At 40.4% G+C, this 20621-nt stretch overlaps 1 protein-coding gene across 1 annotated transcript in view; it reads right to left on the bottom strand.

Moving 5' to 3' along the window:
• Positions 1-20621, bottom strand: part of GRM4 (glutamate metabotropic receptor 4) — a 329809-nt gene that overhangs the window by 83806 nt on the left and 225382 nt on the right. The window contains exons 4-6 of the mRNA XM_074236529.1: positions 11598-11733; positions 4263-4417; positions 793-933 (exon numbers count right to left, since the gene is read on the bottom strand). Of these exons, the coding sequence (XP_074092630.1) occupies positions 793-933; positions 4263-4417; positions 11598-11733 (432 nt within the window). The remainder of the gene's footprint in view (positions 1-792; positions 934-4262; positions 4418-11597; positions 11734-20621) is intronic.

Genomic DNA, 20621 nt, shown 5'->3' with positions numbered 1-20621 from the left:
GTAGTCAGTAAAACCTGAGTTCAAATCCAGTCTCAGACACTTAATAATTACCTAGCTGTGAGGCCTTGGGCAAGACACTTAACCCCACTGCCTTGCAAAAACCTTTAAAAAAAAAGAAGATATCTCCTTACATCAATACATCAAACCTAAATCTACTTCTCTGTAACCTCCATCCATTGTCCTCCAGGGCCAGATGAACAAATCTAATCTCTCTTCCCCATGATAGCTTTCACAATACTTAAAAATAGTTATCATGTCTCCCCTAAGTCTTCTTTTTTCCAAGTCAGACATTCTCAGTTCCTTCAATTGAGCCTCATGTGACATGGTTTCCAGTTAATTTATGGCTTCCAGTTTTATACCATCTCATCCACCCTACCATAGAAGAAGATAAATCTCTCCAGTTACTGCCAATACCATCTAGTAGCCACCATCCTGCTGCTATCATTGGGATTTCATTCATTCAGTAAATAATTCTTGAGTGCACACTATCATTAAAGCACTGGGAGATTAAGACTTTCCTTTGCTTCTACTCCATCTCTTCCTGTTAATTTCCCATATCCAAGATTCCTTTTCCCTCTGTAATTTCTTTTTGATGGCTTTATTTCAGTCCCTTCTCAATATTCTCATGTCCCCTTGCCTCTCAGCTTCTAGTTTTGTGGCTTTTACTTTTAGTATTCTGCCTCCTGATCCCCCATTAGTCTCCTCCCTCTCCACTATTACCCAATCCCAGCCTCCAACCTCAATCCCAGTCCCAGTCCCAGTCTCAGCCCCAGCCCAGATCGCAATCCTCACTAGTGCATTTTTTGATGTGACTACCCTTCTTCAGGGCATGCCGGCTCAGTTTACAATGGAAGTTGTCCTCCCAGAACTCTGCAAACCAGATATTTCGCCGATTGTTGTCCAGGGTCCGGCTGGAGAAGTAACGGTCAAAACCTGTTCCCCCCATTGAGGGGGGGTGAGAGGGAAAGAGAAGAGAGAGCTGTCAATCTGACCTTTTCCAAAGTTCTTTTCTTTTTCATCCCACCTCATAGCCACTACACTGGTAGGGAAGGAATCATGACTTAGTGGAAGGAGTAAGAGATTACAAGTCTGGAGACCTGAGTTCAAATTCTGATTCTAACTGTATGACCTTAGGTAAGTTGCATCTCTTCAGTATTCCTCTATCTTCTCATCTTTCCCCAAACCCTCACCATATGGTCAATATATTATGTAAACAATAGTTACACTACCCTTTGGTGAGGGTCAAATAGAATTCTGAAACAATAAGGGGAGAGGAAGCCTTAAAGATCATTCAGAACCTATACCTCATTTTAAGTTGAAGTCCCAAAAGGGGGAAATGACTTGGTAAACTAATGGTAATGACATGGTAAACTAATATAATCATATAACATCAGGTATGGAAGAGACCCCAGAGGTCATCTAATCAAGTAATTCCCAGTGTTTTGTGATTGTCAAAACTCTACCATCAACAACAAAACAATCCCTAGGATAATTTTATATACTCCTCATAATTGTCTTTATGTATTTAATTAAGCAATAAATAATTGTCAAAAAGAGTAAAGGTGCCATTGAAAGTATTTTCAAGGCAAATCCTTGGACTATTACTGTAAACTCCTCCCCCAGGGGTTTATGAACCACTAAATGGGAACCATTTATTCAATTTTCCTGAAGTATAAACCCCCCTTATTTCCCTCCTTTCTCCCCTTCTCCCTCCTCTCTCCCTTTCTCCTTTCTTTCCTCCTTTCCTCCCTTTCTTCTTTCTTTCCTTCCTTTTTCCCTCTAACTATAATGAAGTATGCAATTGATTCTCCTGCCTACCAATCTAGAGTTCTTGCCACAGCATCAGGCTGCCTCTCTCCTTAGGGTTCTCAACAGAACCCACTGTCTCTGTTTGGGAGACAGAAAGAGAAAGAAGGGTACCTGATAAAAGGTTTGGGTTTATAACTAACCATCTCCTTCCCCAATTAGATGAGGGATCTTGATTAAATCCCTTCCCTTTCAAGAGTCTCCATTTCCCCATCTGGATTGAGTTAAATAATTGCCAAGTTGACTTCTATTTCTAAATTTATGATATAATCTATGATTCTAAGTATGTTTTAATTTTGTCTCTTTTTTTGCTACAAATAGTCATTTTATGGACTTTTGTTTTTGTGGCCTGGTTCTGTGATATCATTGCTATAAGGAATTCCCAGGGGGAGAGTGCAGATCAACAACTATTCTGCCACTTCTAATCTATCCAAGGAGCATTGAGAGGTTTAGGTGATTTACTCTGGGTAACAGAGTCAGAAGGTGTAGTAGGCAGAACCTGAACCTGGGACTTTCTGATTCAATAAAAGTCATCAAATCTAACCCCTTCCAGAGAACAAACTGAGGATCACAGAAGTGACAAAGTCACACAGGTAACTAAGTGTGAGGGGTAAGATTCATTGCAGGTTCTTTGACTCCAAATCCAGCGCCTTTCTCTTCCCTTTCACTGCTCTGCTTCCCCTACTCACTAGGCTAACCATCCTCTCATCCCATGGAATCTTGCCTAACTGCAGGTACCTGGAAATGTCTCCTAGTGGAAACAGAGGTTGCCCATAAGGAGACAAAACAATTAAGACAAATAAGTAGGAGGGAGTTCCCCATCATTGTAAGTGTACAAACAGAAGCAAGATACCCATCTGCCAAAAATATTATAAAAGGAAGAAAGTGATTCTCCATGGAGTGGAAGGTTGGCTGACCTCAGAAGACTTTTCTAACTCTGACTGAAATATCAAAGGATCTGGGTTCCAGTGTTGATTCTGTCACTTACTAGTCATGTGTTCTTGAGTCACTTCCCCTCAAGGGACCTTAGTTTTCTCATCCATAATATGAGAATGTTCAGATTTCATGAATTTCTATCCCTAAAACTCTTCCTATGACTCCCTTGGTTTGTTTCCTTATCTGTAAAATAAGGGACTAGACTTGACTCAGTGGTCTCAAAGTTCCTTCCAACTCTAAATATGTGATCACATGATTTTAATTAGATCACACCATGGTACTGTGGATGGCTAATAAATGTGCTATCTTCTGGATGGCCAGAGTATAGATCCCTGAAACACAGCCCCACATGGAAGAAAAGAGCTCTAGAGTGGCAATGAGGAGAGGCAAGGTCTTCCTTGCCCAAGTCACATTTCATCTCTGCTTTGAGCTTCCTAACCTGTAAAATGAAGAAATTGAACTCAGTGATCCTGATGGTCCCTATCAGTAGATAATAGATACTGAGGCACTTGGAAAGAGGAAGATGTTGCAGGAGTGTGAAGGGGTCTTGTTACCACTAGAGAAATATTAGAGTCTGAGGAAATGGATTGATCAAGGTGGAAGTTGGGGGGGGGGGTTGGTAAGAGGAGAGGAGAGGAGAGGAGATGGGAGGGAGTGGGATACAGGAGGAGCAAGAAGAACTTGCCCTCCCCCTATAAGCATAGCATGCTACCCAATTAAGGCTATTACCACACTTTGCTCGCCAAACCAGTTCCGCCAGATCGATTTGTTCCGCCCCAGGGTGACTCTCAGGGACCCATCACCTACAAAGTGCTCACCAGTCTCTCATTTGGGAGGTAGGGATGTCAATAGCTCATGATCTCCTCTTCCCCTTTCCGTAGCCCAGGGAAGAGAATCTGGTCTCTTCAAAGAGCCTCAAAAGGAGGTAGGAGTGGAAGGCAGCAGGGGAGATGGGCAGGGATTGCCTCCCCCTGACACAATATAGGGTTTTATTTGCATTTATTTTGTGTATGTTTTAGATTTCTTTTTCAATGTTTTCCACCATTTTACATGTGTACAAGTTATCTTCCCTGAGAGAATGTAAGCATCCAGGGGTCATTTTTATCTTTGAATTGTCAGAATCTGAAACAGTTTCTGGCAAATTATAAAATAGTTGATTCTAGAGCTTGAAGGGATCTCAAAGATCATCAGCACAGCTCTTTTATTTTACAGAGATGGAAACTGAGGCCCAGAGTGACTTATTCAGATCATATAGTGAGAGAAAACTAGAGGAGATCCACATTTAAAATCACGTTTCATAGTTCCCTTGTGTTTTCCACCAGAATGAGGACAGGACAAAAGAAGAAGGGGAAAAAAATCCACCCTCGAGTTCTATACAAAGATCTACACCTTAAAAGGGTTTCCATGAAGACAAGGGGAAGGGTGTAAGCAACACTATCCCAGAATACCTCAGTGGCCCAGGTCTGCATCTTGGCCTAGGAATGAAGAAAGAAAAAGAAGGGCAACAGTATCCTACCTACCTCTCACAGACATTCTCTTGGGGAGGATGGTGACAGCGCCTTCAGCCACCTCTTCCAAGTGCAGCACCGGGGAAATCTTGGAGCCCCAGCTGTCTGAACCCATCCAGATGAAGTGGCCTGTCTGATTGGCCTTCCTGGCTGCCTCCAACACTCGCCTGTGGAGGGCAGACAACAAATGAACCCCTCTCCCTCCATGACATATCTACCCCTTTGGTCCCCATCACCAGGTCTACATGCAGGTCCTTTACCTCCTATGGCCTATAGTTAAGTCTCCAAGTTCTAGACATCTATTCTTACTCCCACCACTCAGCCCTCACCACCAGTCCCTAGATCTGCAGGTTCCTATATCTGCCCACATCTCCCAATTCCACATCTAACATCCTCCCCTACCCACCACAAAAAAAAAAATGTTTTAGGAGCAAGCCTACATTGGTGGGTCCCTGACTCACAGCCACATTCGCAGTCATAGGTCTATCCTTCCCACATACCCAGCCACTAGCAACAGGTTCACATCTACAGATGACAATTAATACAGAAGCCCCAGTGGCATACCTCCCTCTCCTCAGTACCAGTCCTCCATCTTCAGGTCCCAGTCTCAGATTTGTCCCACCATCCCCAAATCACAACTATATCTACAATCCCCCTGTATTACCATAGTGTCAACTTTGATCATGCATCCATAAACTCGAATCTTGAACCTGGAAGTCCTATGTTCACACCTGCTCACTCAGAACTGTCTCTACTTAGCATCTCTTGGAAGGACTGAGATAAGAGCCCATTTGAAGAAGCAACTTCCCTGACTCACCCCAAAGTATCTTCCTTGTCTTGGAGTTTCTGGTCAGTGCCCTTCTCTGTATTAGAATGTCCTCCTCAGTTCTCATCCTCCATCCCACCTCCTCTCTGAAGCCTTGACTGATTTCCTACTCCCTTCTCTGAGCCTAGGACTCCAGACTTCTATCATGCTCACTGAAGAGACAACCTTTGTGCTGGGAGTTCTTTCCAAAAGAACAAGTCTCATCCTTATAATGGGTTGGGTTTTTTTAATTAAATAGGTTGCTTAATAAAACATATACAACCATTGGAACAAACTCTGGTCTTGGATTCTAGAGATATGTTAGTGCAAATCCTAGTTTTGACACTTACCAGCTGCACAACTTCGGGCAAATCAATTATCATTCTGAGTTTCAGCTTCCTGAGAAGTGGGCATAATATTTCCTGTAGCAACTAACTCAAAGGCTGCTATGAGGATCAAATGAGATCATGTTTATCTTAAGAGTTCTATATAGATGTCACCTATTATTACTAACTTTGAATCTGAATTAGAATCTATTAAGTTCCGCAGGGCAAGTCTGTCATATATCTGACTCTCTCCCAGCTGGAAACTGGGAAGATCATGGATCCAGAGTTGAAAGAAACTTTAGCAAGCACCATTTTGCTTATTTAGTAGATGAATTAATGAAAATCACTCTGGGAAGAGAAGGAGGTGTGGAGAGGAGGAAAGGCAGGCATGAGTCTCTCCTGACAAATGGAGAAATGGGGGCACAGGGAGGTTGACTTGTCTAAGGTCACATAGGGAATGATGGCAGAACTTCTCAGCAGGAGTCTACCTCAACCAGGGATGAAGCCTTCAAGCTGAGCAGTGGGGTGGGACTCAGGACTCTCCCCACAAATTATATACAAAACCACTTGTCTGCCTGCCTGTGCTTCATCCCCAACCTGTATATTCAGGCAATATCAGGCCACAGCAAGTGCAAACAAGGGCAGTCTTGAAAAGAAAAAATAGTTCCCAAGATGCAGCCTGAGGGAATGAGTAAGAAGAGGTTAGAGGGGGAGCTGCTGTGTAAAGTGGGGCATTTATAGACTGATAAACTTGGATTTTTTGTCCAAACCTGTTGAAGAAATTCTTGTCTCCTCCCTTAGAACATCTATCTATTCTACTCATTCCTTCCTCCTATTGTTTTCTTCCCACAATCCCCTCACCTGCCAGGTGGCTCCCAGGTCATCTCTAATAGTAGGGATGGGTAGTTTTCTCAGAACCCAAACCCACATACCTATTATTACCTTCCCTGCATCCGGCCCTTGTCCCCAGACTCCAGACCTACACCATTTCCACAAAGTCACCCACATTTATTTTTATTCCATCTGCCTCTCTGAGAATTCACGTGGATTTCCAAAAGTGATATAAGTCTGATGCCTAGCTTCCTGCTTCCCGTATCTGAGGACAAAATAAACACCTCTCAACTCATGCCCCAACCTCCCCCTCTCCCATTTTTCTTCTCTCTAGAATAAATGACCCCACTGCCTCCGTTTGTTCCTCCAAAGATTGGGTTCTCATTACATCTGCACTAGGATTGTGTGATCTTGCCCAGGTCATAGAAGCAGGTATCCTCTTTTGCAAAATGCAAGGACTAGCCTAGATGAGCTCTAATGCTCTGTAAATCCATGATTTTGAACTTCCTTTACAAAATCTTCCACGCCCATCATCTTGTTTTATCCTCCCAACAGTCCACTAAGTTTAGGGAGATCAGATGCTACTGTGTCTGTTTGATTAGTGAACCCCAGAGAGTTTAAGTAATATGCCTAAAGGTCACTCAGCTGTGAATGGGACAGAGGACACAGAGGACGAAGATTCCTTGACTCTAGACTCCCCAATCTAGCCACTGAATCTTGCCAAATAGTTAACACCCTGCTCTCTACGTTCCTCTGATGTCCTTTGTTGGTGATGGGGGACAAACAAAGCAAAGAGAGACACACTCCTTGATTTCAGTGAGTCTTCAGTGATGAAGGTAGACAGTTCCTGACTTTAGGAGCTCCAGGTATGATGGGGAAATATTTCTTCTGCAAAAAGAGTGCTGAATTTGAGATCAGATAGACTGGATTCAAATCCTACTTGTGATAGCAATTATTTGTGTGACTTTAAGCAGGTCCCTTAACCTCTCAGTTAAGTGATTCAGTTTCTTCATCTTTAAATAAGTGGACTGGATGACATGATACGCATTTTCCCAGGCTGTCCCCAATATCTAAAATGCTCCCCCACCTCATCTTCCTTTCTGATTTCCTTCAAGCCTCAAGTAAAGCCCCACTTTCTATGAAAGATCTTTCCAAGTTCTCCTTATCCTTACTCTTTGAGACTATCCCTAATTTATCCATCCCCATATTTATTTGAATGTTGTCTACCCCATTAGTCTGTGAGCTGTTGGGGAGCAGGGACTGTCTTTTGCCTTTCTTTGCACCTCCAGAGTCTGTGGGGACTTAATAATTGCTAGTTGACTGCTGACTTCAAGAACCCTTCCAGCTTTAGATGCAGAATTTTTTAAGTCACAAGAGACTCCCAGGTTGATAAGAAAGTCATAATTCCTGTCCTCAGGGAACTTTCAGCTTTTTAGAAGAAACATAGTCCTGCTCCCAAAGAGTCTGCCCTCCACAGACAAGTGATGGAGGCAGCCAGGAAGGGACACAGGAAAAAGGGACACATAAGCTGGGGCACATCAATCTAGAATAGCTTGAGTTCCTCCGAATCAGAACCATATCCAGTCATCCTGATTCATAGCTGGCCACTGGACCCAGATGGCTGAAAAGGAGAAAGTGAGGCTGGTGATTTAGCACGGCACCCCCTCACTCAAATCCAATTCACATCCTTGTCATGGCATCACCTCCCTGATATCATGGTCCTCTTCAAGAATGAAGGGCAAACATCATCATTGTGAGAAGGAGCAAAGTTGAAAAGTAAACAGAATTAGGGCTAATCAGGGAAAATTTCCTGGATGGGGGCATTTTTGAGTAAGATGTTCAAGTTAGGGGAGGGAGATGAATTGATACCCATAGAGGGAATGACTTTATAAAAAAAAAAAAAAGACAAAAACCTGAGAGTATACACAGTTGAGAGTAAGTAAAGAAAGGTGGAGGTCACACAAAGAGCTGAAGGACTCTCAGAGAAACAAAATAGCAGCATGTGTGACAGGACCCAGGGCTTGGCAATTCAACTGCTTTGTTAAATCAATTCTTAATGAGTGAAATTGGGGAAAAATGTATGGACAATTAGGGAGTAATGAAGATCTTGTCAATACAGTGGTTGATTAAAAAACAGTTAGGGGAAAATCTGGCAACTGAGGTCCAAAGCAAAAGGGAGAGTAGGAAGAATAGGTCCCAGAGTTCTGGGAAACTGCAGGTTGGGAACAGGGATGGTCTTTGTAAGTGGGAACTGTGTTCACCCAAGCAGATACATTTTCAGATCGGGGCTTTGTCTTCCCCATCTGAATGGAAGCTTCCTGAAGATAAGAACCAGTCTCATTCTCACCAGATTGGAATCTCTCCAGGGATGAGGACATAGTTCCTCCCTCCACCCCCATCAGGCTGGGAGCTCCTTGGGGATAGGTTTGTAATACTTGTAGAAAGGTAAATAGCTATAGGACTTAGTACATATTTTTTCTGATCAGTCTAAAAGAAAAAAGTTTGTGTCAGATCCTTCCCAGTTGGATTCTTTCTTCCTTCCTTTTCCTTGCTTATGGGTACCTTGGTGTCACCTAACCTGTCTGCCTTGGGTCTTCACAAAGTTGCTGAATTCTCTGCCTGTCTTTGTTTCTCCTCTCCCCCCAACTTGTCTGACACTTTCCTGGCAACCTTACAGACCACACTTGCTGAGTTCTGAACATCTGTCTCTAATGAAGGCTAAGTCTCAGCTACTAATCCACCCCCCCATACCCCATAAACTCCCTAGAGGCTAAGGCTAGGATGATGTTGCAATCAGGTCTCTACCCAGTCTGCTCCTTCCCTGACTCTTCTGCCTTTCTCCATTTGGGGGAAGAAAGGGGAGATAGAAGAAGAAAAAGGATAAAGATGGGGAGGAATGAGTGACAGGAGGGAGAGAAGAGAACAAAGGAGGGAAGGATCATAGGATTTAGAGACAAAAGGATTTTAGAGATCACTGACTTTCTCAATCCTCTTTTTACAGAGAAGAAAACTGCAGACCAAAGAAGGAAAATAAAATGCCTAAAACTATACTGGCATAAATAACAGCTTTAAGATTTGAACTAAGGTCCTGGCTCCAAATCTTTTCACTACATTCCAGTGCCCCTATTAAAAAAGGAAAATTGCAAAGAAAACAAAGGAGGAAGAAGAGAGAATGGGGGAAACAGAGAAAGAAGAGATATTTTGTTGCGGTTCAGTGGTTTCAGTCATGTCTGACTCTTCTTGACCCCAGTTAGGGTTTTCTTGACAAAGATACTGGAGTGATTTGACATTTCTTTCTCCATCTCATTTGATAGATGAGGAAACTGAGGCAAACAGAGTTAAGTTACTTGTCCATGGTCCCACATCTAGTGTGCAAAGTCACATTTGAACTCAGGTCTTCCTTACTCAAGATCTAGCATTCTATTTATTGTGCTCCTTCATTGTGCATGTGCATGTGTGTGTGTGAATGTGTGTATATGTATATAAATATATATAGTTGTACAGCTATACAAATATCTATATAGTTATATGTATATTATATAACTATGTAAATATACATACATATGTTACATATATAAAATATATATATATATATTTCAGTTGTTGGTTTAGTAAGCTGTTCAGGACCAAATGGTCCCTTGAGGAATGAGGCAAAGTATTCATATCTCTCTTTTCTTCCTCTCCTGCTCAGAACCAGCAATCCCAATTCATTTATAAATCTCCTAACTGATAATGGAATTTGACTAGTATTAAAAATAGCTCCTACAACCATCCTTAAGTCTGATGGTCAGGAGGGAATTTGGGCTTGAGGTGCTGAGAGTGCACCTGGTCTCTCCTGTCTCTCTGTCTCTTCCTCTCCCAATTCAATCCTCCCCTTTTCTTTCTGATCCTCTCTTTCTTTCTTTGCCCCCTTCCCCAACTTTCTATTGTTTCATCTCTATTCTTTGTCTGTTTCTCAGTCTCTGTCTCTTTGTCTTTGCTTCTCTTCCTTTTCTCTGTATCTCTGCCCTTCTCTCCACCTCTGTCACTTTCTCATTTCTCCTCTCTCTTCTCCATTGTTTTCTGTTTCTTCTTAACCATCTTCTTTTCCTATCTTTGTCCCACCCCATTTTCTTCCCCAATCTGTCTTTGCCTCTCCCCAACAGCAGAAAAGAAAGTTGTTAGTGTTATACCCAATTTCACAATTATCCAATCCCTGAGAAGGATGGGGTAGGGGCATTAGTAGCAAGGAGTAAGTTGGGAAAACCGGAGAAAAGGGAAGGCGTGCACCTGTGTCATCACTGCCCCACTGGTGGGCAGACTTCATAAGGAAAAAGAGTCTAGATGGGCTAAAGAAGGGACTTAGAATAGGAATGGACTCAAATGCAAATCCCCCATTTTACAGAGGAAACTGTAAGACAAAGAAGTTCTAGCCAGGGTCACTCAGCTAATTAACTGAGGCAGAATTTGAACTCAGAACCAGCATTCTATCACCTAGAGAAGCTGCTTTATGCCTAATTTTTATACGAAGTTTTATGGTTTTAAAAAAAGCCACCATATACATATATATATACACATGTGTGTATGTATACACATATACATGCAAACATACATTTTCTGTATAAAGTCACTTAATCTTCATGATAACTTTGTGAAGATGGGTACCATTATTATCCCTACTTTACAGCTGAAAAGACTGAGGCTGAGAAAGTGATTTGTCCAAACTAGTAAGTGTCTAATCATGGAATTTGACTATAAACATTAAAATACAGCTTCTACAACCATCCTTAAGTCTGGTAGTAAGTAGGGGATGTGGATTCACATGCAAGTCTTTGTGACTCCAAGTTCAATACATTTACATCCTACAATAGTTTAATGAATCACAGAATACCAAGAATTTAATAGCAGACAAGGGCCTCAGAGACTTACTAGTCTTAACCTTCTGATTTTACAGAGGAAGAAACAGACCCAAAGGCCACAAAATGAGTAGTAGAAGAGGTGGGGTTAGGTCTCACAACTCCTCACTCTACCCCAAAATCTTTCCATTGTACCAACTTCATGCCTCATCCTTGTCCTCTGGGTCAAGATTTCTGAGGCCATGTCGTTGAAACTTCCTTCCCTCATTTTACTGATGAGAAAACTAAGGATAGAAGGCTTCAGAACCAGAATTCAAACCCAAGGTCTCTGATTCCAGCTGCAAAGATTTTTTTCAATTACACCATATGTTCTACCCCCCCCCCACCCATCTTCTACACAGACTTTAGGAGACACCTAATGTCACAGATTTCCCCACTTCCACCACATCTCTCATCATTAGTATATTATCTCCAGCTATGTCCACAATTCCCCATTATCCATTCCCATTCCCCTCACCATTCCCACCTTTGTCTCAGTTTCCCCTCTCACCTGATATCATCCTCATTGGCAAAGATGATGACTGCCCTGGCATTGGAGGTCTCTAGCAGGCGACGAATGATTTTGTCAAATTCTCCAGGTTTCGGCTCCCTAGGAATCTTCACTGATTGGGCTATACATACTCCTCCTAGAGGCAGGGGGTGAGAGGCATCAATGTAGAAATGAAAACTAGGAAAATACTTAGGAAGCTTTAGGGTTGAAGCATTCTTTCATAGATTGTTTAGAGCTGGAAGGGACCTAAGAGACTAAATCCAATATTTTGAAGCAGGAAACTGAGAGGTTAAAAAGAAATAGAGATTAACTGGAAAGACTGAGGAACTGATACAAAGTGAAGTGAGCAGAACCAGGAGAAAATTGTAAACAATAATAGCAACATTGTGTGATGATCAGCCATGAAAGACATGGCTCTTCTCAACAATATGATCCAAGACAATACCAAAGGACTTAGCATTAAATAAATGCTGTCTCCAGAGAAAGCATATGTAAGATGTGAGCATATTATTTTTCACTTTCTTTATTGTTTTCATATTGGGGGGTCTGTATTTTCTTTTGCAACAGAGCTAATTTTTTTTCATGACAACTTATATAATCTATGTCAAATTGATTTTCATTCTCAAGGAAGGGGGAGGGAAGGGAAAGAATTTGAAACTCAGAAATGTTTTAAATTTTTTTATCCACAATTGGAAAAAAATATGAAAAAAAAATTAAACCAATTAGAGGATGTGCCGCGTCCCAAGTCTTCCCTCTGTTGCTTAGCTCCAAATCATGCTGTATATTTCTTAATTGTACATAGTTGTTTATTGGTTGCCCCATTATAGTGTAGACTCCTTGATAGCAGAAACTGTCTTTTGTCTGTCTTTATATCCCTAGATATAGTACAATGGAACATAGAAGGTAATAAATACTTGTTTACCTGTCTCGAGTCAGCACTAGAACCCATGTTTTCTGAGTGAATCTAGTGCTCCCTATAACTATAGAAATAGGAACGGTTGCCATTACTTAAAAAATAATCTGTTTTATTAAAAAATAATAATAAAATTGAACGAATAAATGAATGCTGGAAAGAGAAATGGATTAGTGAGAATAAATGGAAAAAAAGAATCAGGTTAATTCTAATAACATTTTCATAGATCTTTGATCTCAGGGGGGGTGGGTACTTCTTTTTTTATAGGTTTTTTGCAAGGCAGTGGGGTTAAGTGACTTGCCCAAGGCCACACAGCTAGGTAATTATTAAGTGTCTGAGGCTGAATTTGAACTCAGGTTGCTCCAGGTGCTCTATCCACTGTGCCACCTAGCCACCCCAAGAGATGGGTACTTCTAAGTAGTCCCTTTACAGGTACTGATAACAACCCCCTCTCTTGGTCCAGTATATTCAAATTCTTGCCTTTGCCTTCCTGGGAATTCTCCATAGAGAAGGTTCATCCACAGAAGCAGTCCTCTACATTTCTTAATATTTTCTGATAATCGGAGTTTAATTTTGCTAACCCACTCCCCTTTCTAGCTTAGAATCAATTAATAAATCAATCAAGTATTGAGTAAGCTCCCACTAAGTACCAGAAGTTTCTGGTATTTATATCTCTGGGATATAAATATAAAGGAAAGAGACCATCCCTACTTGCAATGAGCATTCATTCCAGTGGGGAAGACAAGAACATATAATAAATATATGCTGTACAGTAACAGCAACATTGTGAGATGATTAACTATGATTGACTTACTCTTCTCAGCAATACAATGATCCAAGATATTTCCAAAAGATTCGTGATGGAAAATGTCATTCATATCCAGCGAAAGAACTATGGGGTCTTGAATGCAGATCAAAACAAACCATTTTTACTTTTTTTGTTGTTTTTTTGTATTTCATGGTTTTTCCCCTTTTCTACTGGTTCTTTTTTCCACAACATGATTAACATGAAAATATGTTTATTATGATTGCACATAGAAAACCTATATTAGATTGCTCATCATCTTGGGAAGGAGGAATAAGAGAAAGGGGGAAAGATTTGGAACTCAACATTTTATAAAAAATGAATACTGAGAAGTAGCTAGGTGGCACAGTAGATAGAGCACCAGCTTAGGAGTCAGAAGGACCTGAATTCAAATCCAGCCTCAGACAATAGTTACCTGTGTGACCTTGGGCAAGTCACTTAACCCATTGCCTTACAAAAACAAAAACAAAAAAAAAAGAAAGAAAGCTGCAAACTATCTTTACATGTAATGGGAAGTTAACAAATACATATACACACAAGCAGTTACATATAAGGTAATATGAGGGGGGCACAGAGTTCTCTTGAACAAATCCTCTATGTTATAGATGAGAAAACTGAGGGTATGTGAAATTGTCCAAAGTTGTCCTGATTAGCAAACAGTATAACTTCCATATGAAACCATTTCTTCTTTCCTTCTCCTCTCCTCATTAGAATATGAGCTCCTAAAGAACTATGGAGTCTGAATGCAGATAGAAGCGTACAATTTTCACTTTTTTGTTGTTTTTTCCCTTTTAATGTTTTGTTCCCTTTTGTTCTGTTTCTTCTTCCACAACATGACTAAAGTGGAAATTTATTTAATATGATTGTACATGTATAAGCTATATTAGATTGCTCAAGATCTTGGAGAGGGAGGAAAGGAGAACAATTTGGAACTCAAAATATTATAAAAAGTGAATGTTGTAACTGGAAAAAATGAAATACCATGTAAAAATATAATGTGAACTTGAGATCAGAGACTTAGTTTTGAATTTATATTTCTCCATGCTTTGCATACATTAAACATTTATGAAATTTGTTTCATTATTTTATATGTATGCGTATGTATGTGTGTGCATGCAAATATCAGAAGGTAGAATTTGACCAAAGATCATTTTTTAATCATGGACACCTTTGGCTGTCCAGTGAAGTCTATAGATCCCATCCCAGAATATCATTTTTAAATAATTGAAGGAAATGCTCCAATTCAGTTAGAGGTTAGTGAAAATAAAGATTTAATGTTTTTCCCATCCTGGATGTCCTGGATAGCTATCTCAGAGTCCTAGTGTCTCTTCGTTAAGAAATCCATAGTTAGGTGAGCTCAAAGGGTCCTCCCATTTTAGAAATGTCTTTACAAGGTGCCCAGGTTTGTGCCAAGTGCTTTAGAAGGTATCAAAACCATTTAAGATATTATTCTGGTCATCAAGGAGTTTATAACCTATTGCAAGTCAGGCAATACCATCTATAGCAAACAGATTTAAGCCTAGTTGTGAATTCTATTCCTGATTGTTTCCTTGTGATATATCAGTCTCTCTCCAGGTGCTTGGGTTTGGGGTTGCCTCAGTCTGTGGTTCTTTTCCAGATTCCTAAAGGTGGAAAGGAGGGAGTATCTCTCTCCCCATCCTAATTCTCTCATCCTTTTTAACTTTGTCTTTCTGACCCAGTGGAAAGAGCACTTGGCTCTAGACTGAGAGGAGTTGGGTTCAAAGCTACTCAGATACCTCCTACCTGTGTGACTTTGGACAGATCACTAAAGTTACCTAGATTTCAGATTCCTAATTTGTGATATGAGAGAGCTAGACCAAATGGTCTCTGAGAACCTTTCCAGCTCATTAATCCATGATTCTTTTCCTCCAAGATCAAACTAATTCACCTAGAGCAGGGCAGAATATCTCCCTGCATAGAGAGAAAGGATGTGTGAGGGTTAAGATGGGGACTGAAGTTAAGTGGACTAAAGAAAGAAGACTGTGGACCAGTGAACCTGGGGTCTCTGGAGGACATAGAAAAGGACATCAGTCCCTCTGATGATTGAGTGATGATGGATCATAGTAGTTTAAACTGAGCCTATACTTCTTATTCCCCTATACCGCTTGTCAGGCAATTGCCTAAGAAGAGATTTGTAAGCGCCATAAGGATATAAACCATAGAAATATCTTTGTTTTCCCAGTTCTCGGCACTGTGTCCTAAACATAGTAGGCACTTTAGAAGTGTTTTGGGACACCATGGAGGAATTCCTTGAGAAACCAAAAGATGACTCCTGACAGTAGGGTGGGATGTAAAAAGTCCCTGGGTTTGTGCCAGGTGCTTTAGAGGGGTTTTTCATCTCACTCCAGGCAAAGAAACTTAGTGAAACACATGGAGACCCAGGTGAACCCAAGAAGTTATCCCTGGCTATTCAAGTAATGGGACTAGGCAGGCACTCAACTCTCCTGCTAAATCTCTCCATATGGTTTCCTTACAGTTGGAAATTGGGCCAATTGAGTGTTTTTCCCCCCATCTGGGGAACCAGATGGACGGAAAGGATGGAGCTGGAGGGGAGGGCCAGGGATTAACTGCCTGGAAATGACAGAGAAGACAGGAAAGGAAGAATAAAAGAAAGGAAGGAAAGGACAGAAAAAAGGAAGCAAAGAGAAGGAAAAGGAAAGGAGGGGAAGGGAACAAGAAACAGAGTAAGAGAGGAAAGAGGAATAGATGGAAAATGGGAAGGATAGAAAAGAAAGGAGAGACAGAAAAGAATGGTAGGTCTGAGAATTCTCTTCTCTTTAACGATATGATTTCTCTCTCATCACACCCAATTTGGATCAAGGTACAACATGGAAACAAAGTAAAGACTGACAAAGTGCTTTCTGTGTGGGGGGGAAGCAAGATTGGGGGAAAATTGTAAAACTCAAATAATATCTTTAATAAAAATAAATTTAAAAAAGAAAGAAAGAAAAGAACGGTAGGGCAAGAAAACCAGATTCCAAGTCCTTTCCTACCCACCCTCCTGTGGGTAGGTATTTCCTCTCACCCACTATTTTTTAAGACTACAATGAGGAACTTTCTGTGGCATTGATTAGAAGTCAATATGGATAGTATTTCACCAGAAACTCTTCATGAATCTCAATTATTTAGAGTATACAAATACATACATACACATATACAAAGTACACAGCTATACACACACATACACACACACACACATATATACACAGGTATATGCACACGCAGAGTCACAAAAAAAAAAACTTGACCCATGAATCTTGAGACGCACCTTTCAAACCCTTTCCCTTACACATCCAACTACTTCATATAAACATATAACACACACTCTCTCACTTGCCAATAAACAAATGTGACTCATTCATATGCTTCCCAGAACATGATATGCTGACAATCTCCTATATTTTAATTTCTCCTGGAATACATTCATGCTCAAAAACATGGATCACAGCCACTGTAACTAATATAGGTGGGTATGCATCACACACACACACACAGTAACACACTCTCGGCAGAAGAGACTTGGAATCAATGGGAAAGTAATGGAGGGAACTGGGCTATTGTAATAGCCTACTAATTGGTCCCCTTGCCTAGAGTGTCTCTCTCTGCTCCAATCCATTCTCCACACAGCTTGCAAAAGTAATTTTCATTTTCTTTTTGGTTTATTTTGTATTAAGTAATTTTCTTAAAACCCACATTACTCTACCACTCAATAAGTTCCAGGGCTCCCTATTACTCCTAGTATTCAATGCAAAATTCTCTGGTAGACATTTAAAGCCCTTCTTCATAAACTGGCTCCCACTTACTTTCAAGGCTTATTATACATCACTACCCTTCATGAATTCCATAATTCAGGAAGCTGGGCCTTCTTGCTACCTTTAAAGCTTATTTCATCTAACCTTGGTGAACTTTCCTTTTAAAGAATGTAGCTAAGGGGCGGCTAGGTGACGTAGTGGATAAAGCACCAGCCCTGGAGTCAGGAGTACCTGGGTTCAAATACAGTCTCAGACACTTAATAATTACCTAACTGTGTGGCCTTGGGCAAGCCACTTAACCCCATTTACCTTACAAAAACCTAACCAAAAAAAAAAAAAAAAAAAAGAATGGAGCTCCCCACACCCAGGCCAGGAATGTTCTCCCTCCTCACCTCAACCTTAGAGCTCCCAGTCTCCCAGTTTCTTATAAAGTTCAGCTCTAATGATGCCTCCCATATGAAGCCTTTCCAGATAGATTTCTCTCAGGTGCTAGTTAACTTTTTTTGATTGATATTTTAGTTTATTTTTCTAATTACATGTTATGAACGTTTTTCAACATATTTGTTACACATTTTTCTACCACCCTCCCTTCCCACCTCCCTCCCCTCAGCAGTTTAGTAAAAGTTGTACATGTTCATTTGCGTTTAATATGTTTATATATTGGTCATTTTGAAGGAAAAACATAAGAGAAGTTTTTAAAAAGTGAACACAGTATGCATTCAGATTCTATAGGTTGGGTTTTTTTTTGGTTTGGTTTGGTTCTGAATGTCAGTGGTGTTATCCATAATGAGTCTTCCAGGTGTTGTCCTAGTCCTCTGAACTAAGAGGAGTTGCATCCATTGTAGGTGGTCAACTCATAATGTTGTTAACATGCACCATGTTCTCCTGGTTCTTCTCCCTTTACTCAAGTGCTAATTAACTTGACTCCAAATTATCTTGTTTTTATTTTATAGATAAGGAAACTCACCATGATCTCCCAACATGTAGGTACCCTTTACTTCCACTACCAATGTGGGTTGTGGATTGTTTGACTCCCTCCTTAAAAAACAGTGAGATTGGGATGGACATCGATATGGGCTCACACTTGGTCCTGAATACCCTCGCTGTTTCTCCCAGGAGATGATCACCCATAGTTTGCCTTCAGCTTGAGAGCCAAGAACTGAACCTGGAAGGAGAGATACCTTCTCTCTTTTTACTCTGCTTAAGGAATGGACCTGGAATGCTTTTATTCTGTTTTGTTTGTCCTCAGTTTTGGAGATGATTCTCAGTGAAACTTCAGGAAAGATATTGAAACCAAACAGGTCAGCAAGGAAGCCAAGATGCCTGTAACTTGGGCCCCAAGTAGGCCTGGACTGTGTTCCTCAGAAACCAAGATAAGCTATAAACCCAATTCCCTTTCTTTCCCAAAAAACAGATAGTAAAAAGAAGACAGAAGAGAATTAAGCCTCCTAGGTATCAGGAAGTAAGTCTGTATATTTGTGGTTATATCTTTTGAGGTAAATATTCATTTATAAAAATTATTCTTTTTAATGGATAAATGGATCTAGTGTACAGAGGATTCCCCACAAATGTGAGAACACCAGGAGCTGGGGTCATTTGCAAAGAGCCATGACATACCTCACAACCCCTTAAAGATAGACAAACAGGGGCAGCTAGGTGATACAGCAATGTATACCTGAGTCCAAATACCATTTCAGACACTTAATAATTACCTAGCTGTGTGGTCTTGGGCAAGCCACTTAACCCCATTGCTTTGCAAAAATAAATGAATGAATTAATAAATAAATGAATGAATGAATGAACAGAATGGAAAGAATGAACAAACAAATAAACAAATAAATAATAGATAGATAAATAAATAAATGGGGAAAAAAAGATAGACAAACCTAGGGAAGGGGTGAAATCTATTTGGCCTTCAGGCAGTGGGGGCTAAGGTAGCAGATATACACATAGATAATCATATTTATCTTTGTCTGTGTTGTTTCCCTCAGTGAAATGTAAGTTCCATGAGGGCAGGGATGGTTTTATATTTGTCTTTGCCTCCCTAGTACCTGCCCCATAGGAGGCTCCTAATGTCTGTGAATTAACTGATTGACTATAGGAGTTGTCTAAGAATTCGAGGGAGGTTGCCCAGAATCTGCCCCTCACCATTGAGTGGAATAAAGTCTGAGATTTCTTCAGTAAAATATTATAGATTGAATCTGGTTAGCTATGTGCTCCTCCTTGACAAAGCAAACTCCTGGGGAGTTTGGGTAAGGAGTCAACTGACTTCATTTTATCTGTTGATGTCTGGAGAATCATTCAGTTCCTGGAACTAAAGAGATAATCTGGTTTTGGTTTGAATTTTATGTTCTTTTCCCTAGATTAGTTTGCTTTGTTTGAATTCTATGCCCCTTTCCCTAGGGTAGTTTTCCTGTTTAGATTGTAAAACCACATTCCCCATTAGTGGGGGGGGGGGGGGGATTGAGTTAGGATAAATGTGATTCTTGGGCTTTTTCTTTTGCCTCAATCTCTCTAATTGATTGAGGCCTGTTTCCAGAAACGAATAAAGCCTTTTCTTCATACCTTGAGAGATCTCCAAAATTTATTTAAGTGGCATTTGTCCTACACACCATCAACATATCAGAGCTAAAAGGGACTCCCTCATTTTTTATATAGAAACTAAAGCTCAGAAAAAAAGATGCACTTTGTAATATACCCATACTCACACAGTAAGTCAGAATTTAGAACTCAAATCTTTTGGCTCTAAGCTCCTAGTCCTTTCTACTCTTCCACTCTGTCTCTTACAAAAAGTCATTATTATAAGGTTACTAAGAATAATCATGCTTGACACATGCTATACCCCAGAGGTGACCCATGCAATGTAAAGATTACATCAGTGGAGTGGAGGGGAAGCTTTTATAAGTTCTATCACTAGGGAAAGACAATGTGTATATGCTTTTGGAGGACCAGTCTCACTAAGTACTGAGAGGTTCATTGCCAGGAACATGTCCACCAAATGATGGTTTTATAGCTATTGTAAACTACAAAATGAACTTCAGTACCCAGCAAGGGTCACCCTTGGATTCTGAGGGACATTGGCAAAGTGGTCAAAAAGGAGGACAAAGTTACAAAGAAACACAGGTTTCTTATTTTTCATAAACTTCTGCTACTATAAATGTCAGATCATTGTTCAATAAGCAGTGAGTGAATACACTACAAAAGGAAAAGACTTCTATCCATCTGGTCATTCTCACTATGAAAGAAATGGGAAGAAAGAAGGAAGTTGCTTTTAAACAGGAGAATGGTTCCCAACCTCTCCTTAGATTAATGGGATCAAAATGCTTTTATAAAGTGCTTACTGTATAATGCCCTGGGGATAAAAGGGGGGGGCAAGAAAAAAAATAGGCCCTGCCCTCAAGGCATTTACAATCTAAAGGGAGGGACAAAATGTAAATATATACAAAGCAAACTATTTACAAGATAAATAGAAAATAATTAAAAGAGGGAAAGCATGTCATCATCTCTATTGCAGCCTTCAAGAGTTTATAAAC

This window comes from Macrotis lagotis, chromosome 5 (genome assembly GCF_037893015.1).
Source record: "Macrotis lagotis isolate mMagLag1 chromosome 5, bilby.v1.9.chrom.fasta, whole genome shotgun sequence".
In the NCBI taxonomy this organism is placed as follows: domain Eukaryota; kingdom Metazoa; phylum Chordata; class Mammalia; order Peramelemorphia; family Peramelidae; genus Macrotis; species Macrotis lagotis.
The sequence above is the reverse complement of the archived record's forward strand: the minus strand, read 5'-3'. Positions and strand labels throughout refer to the sequence as shown.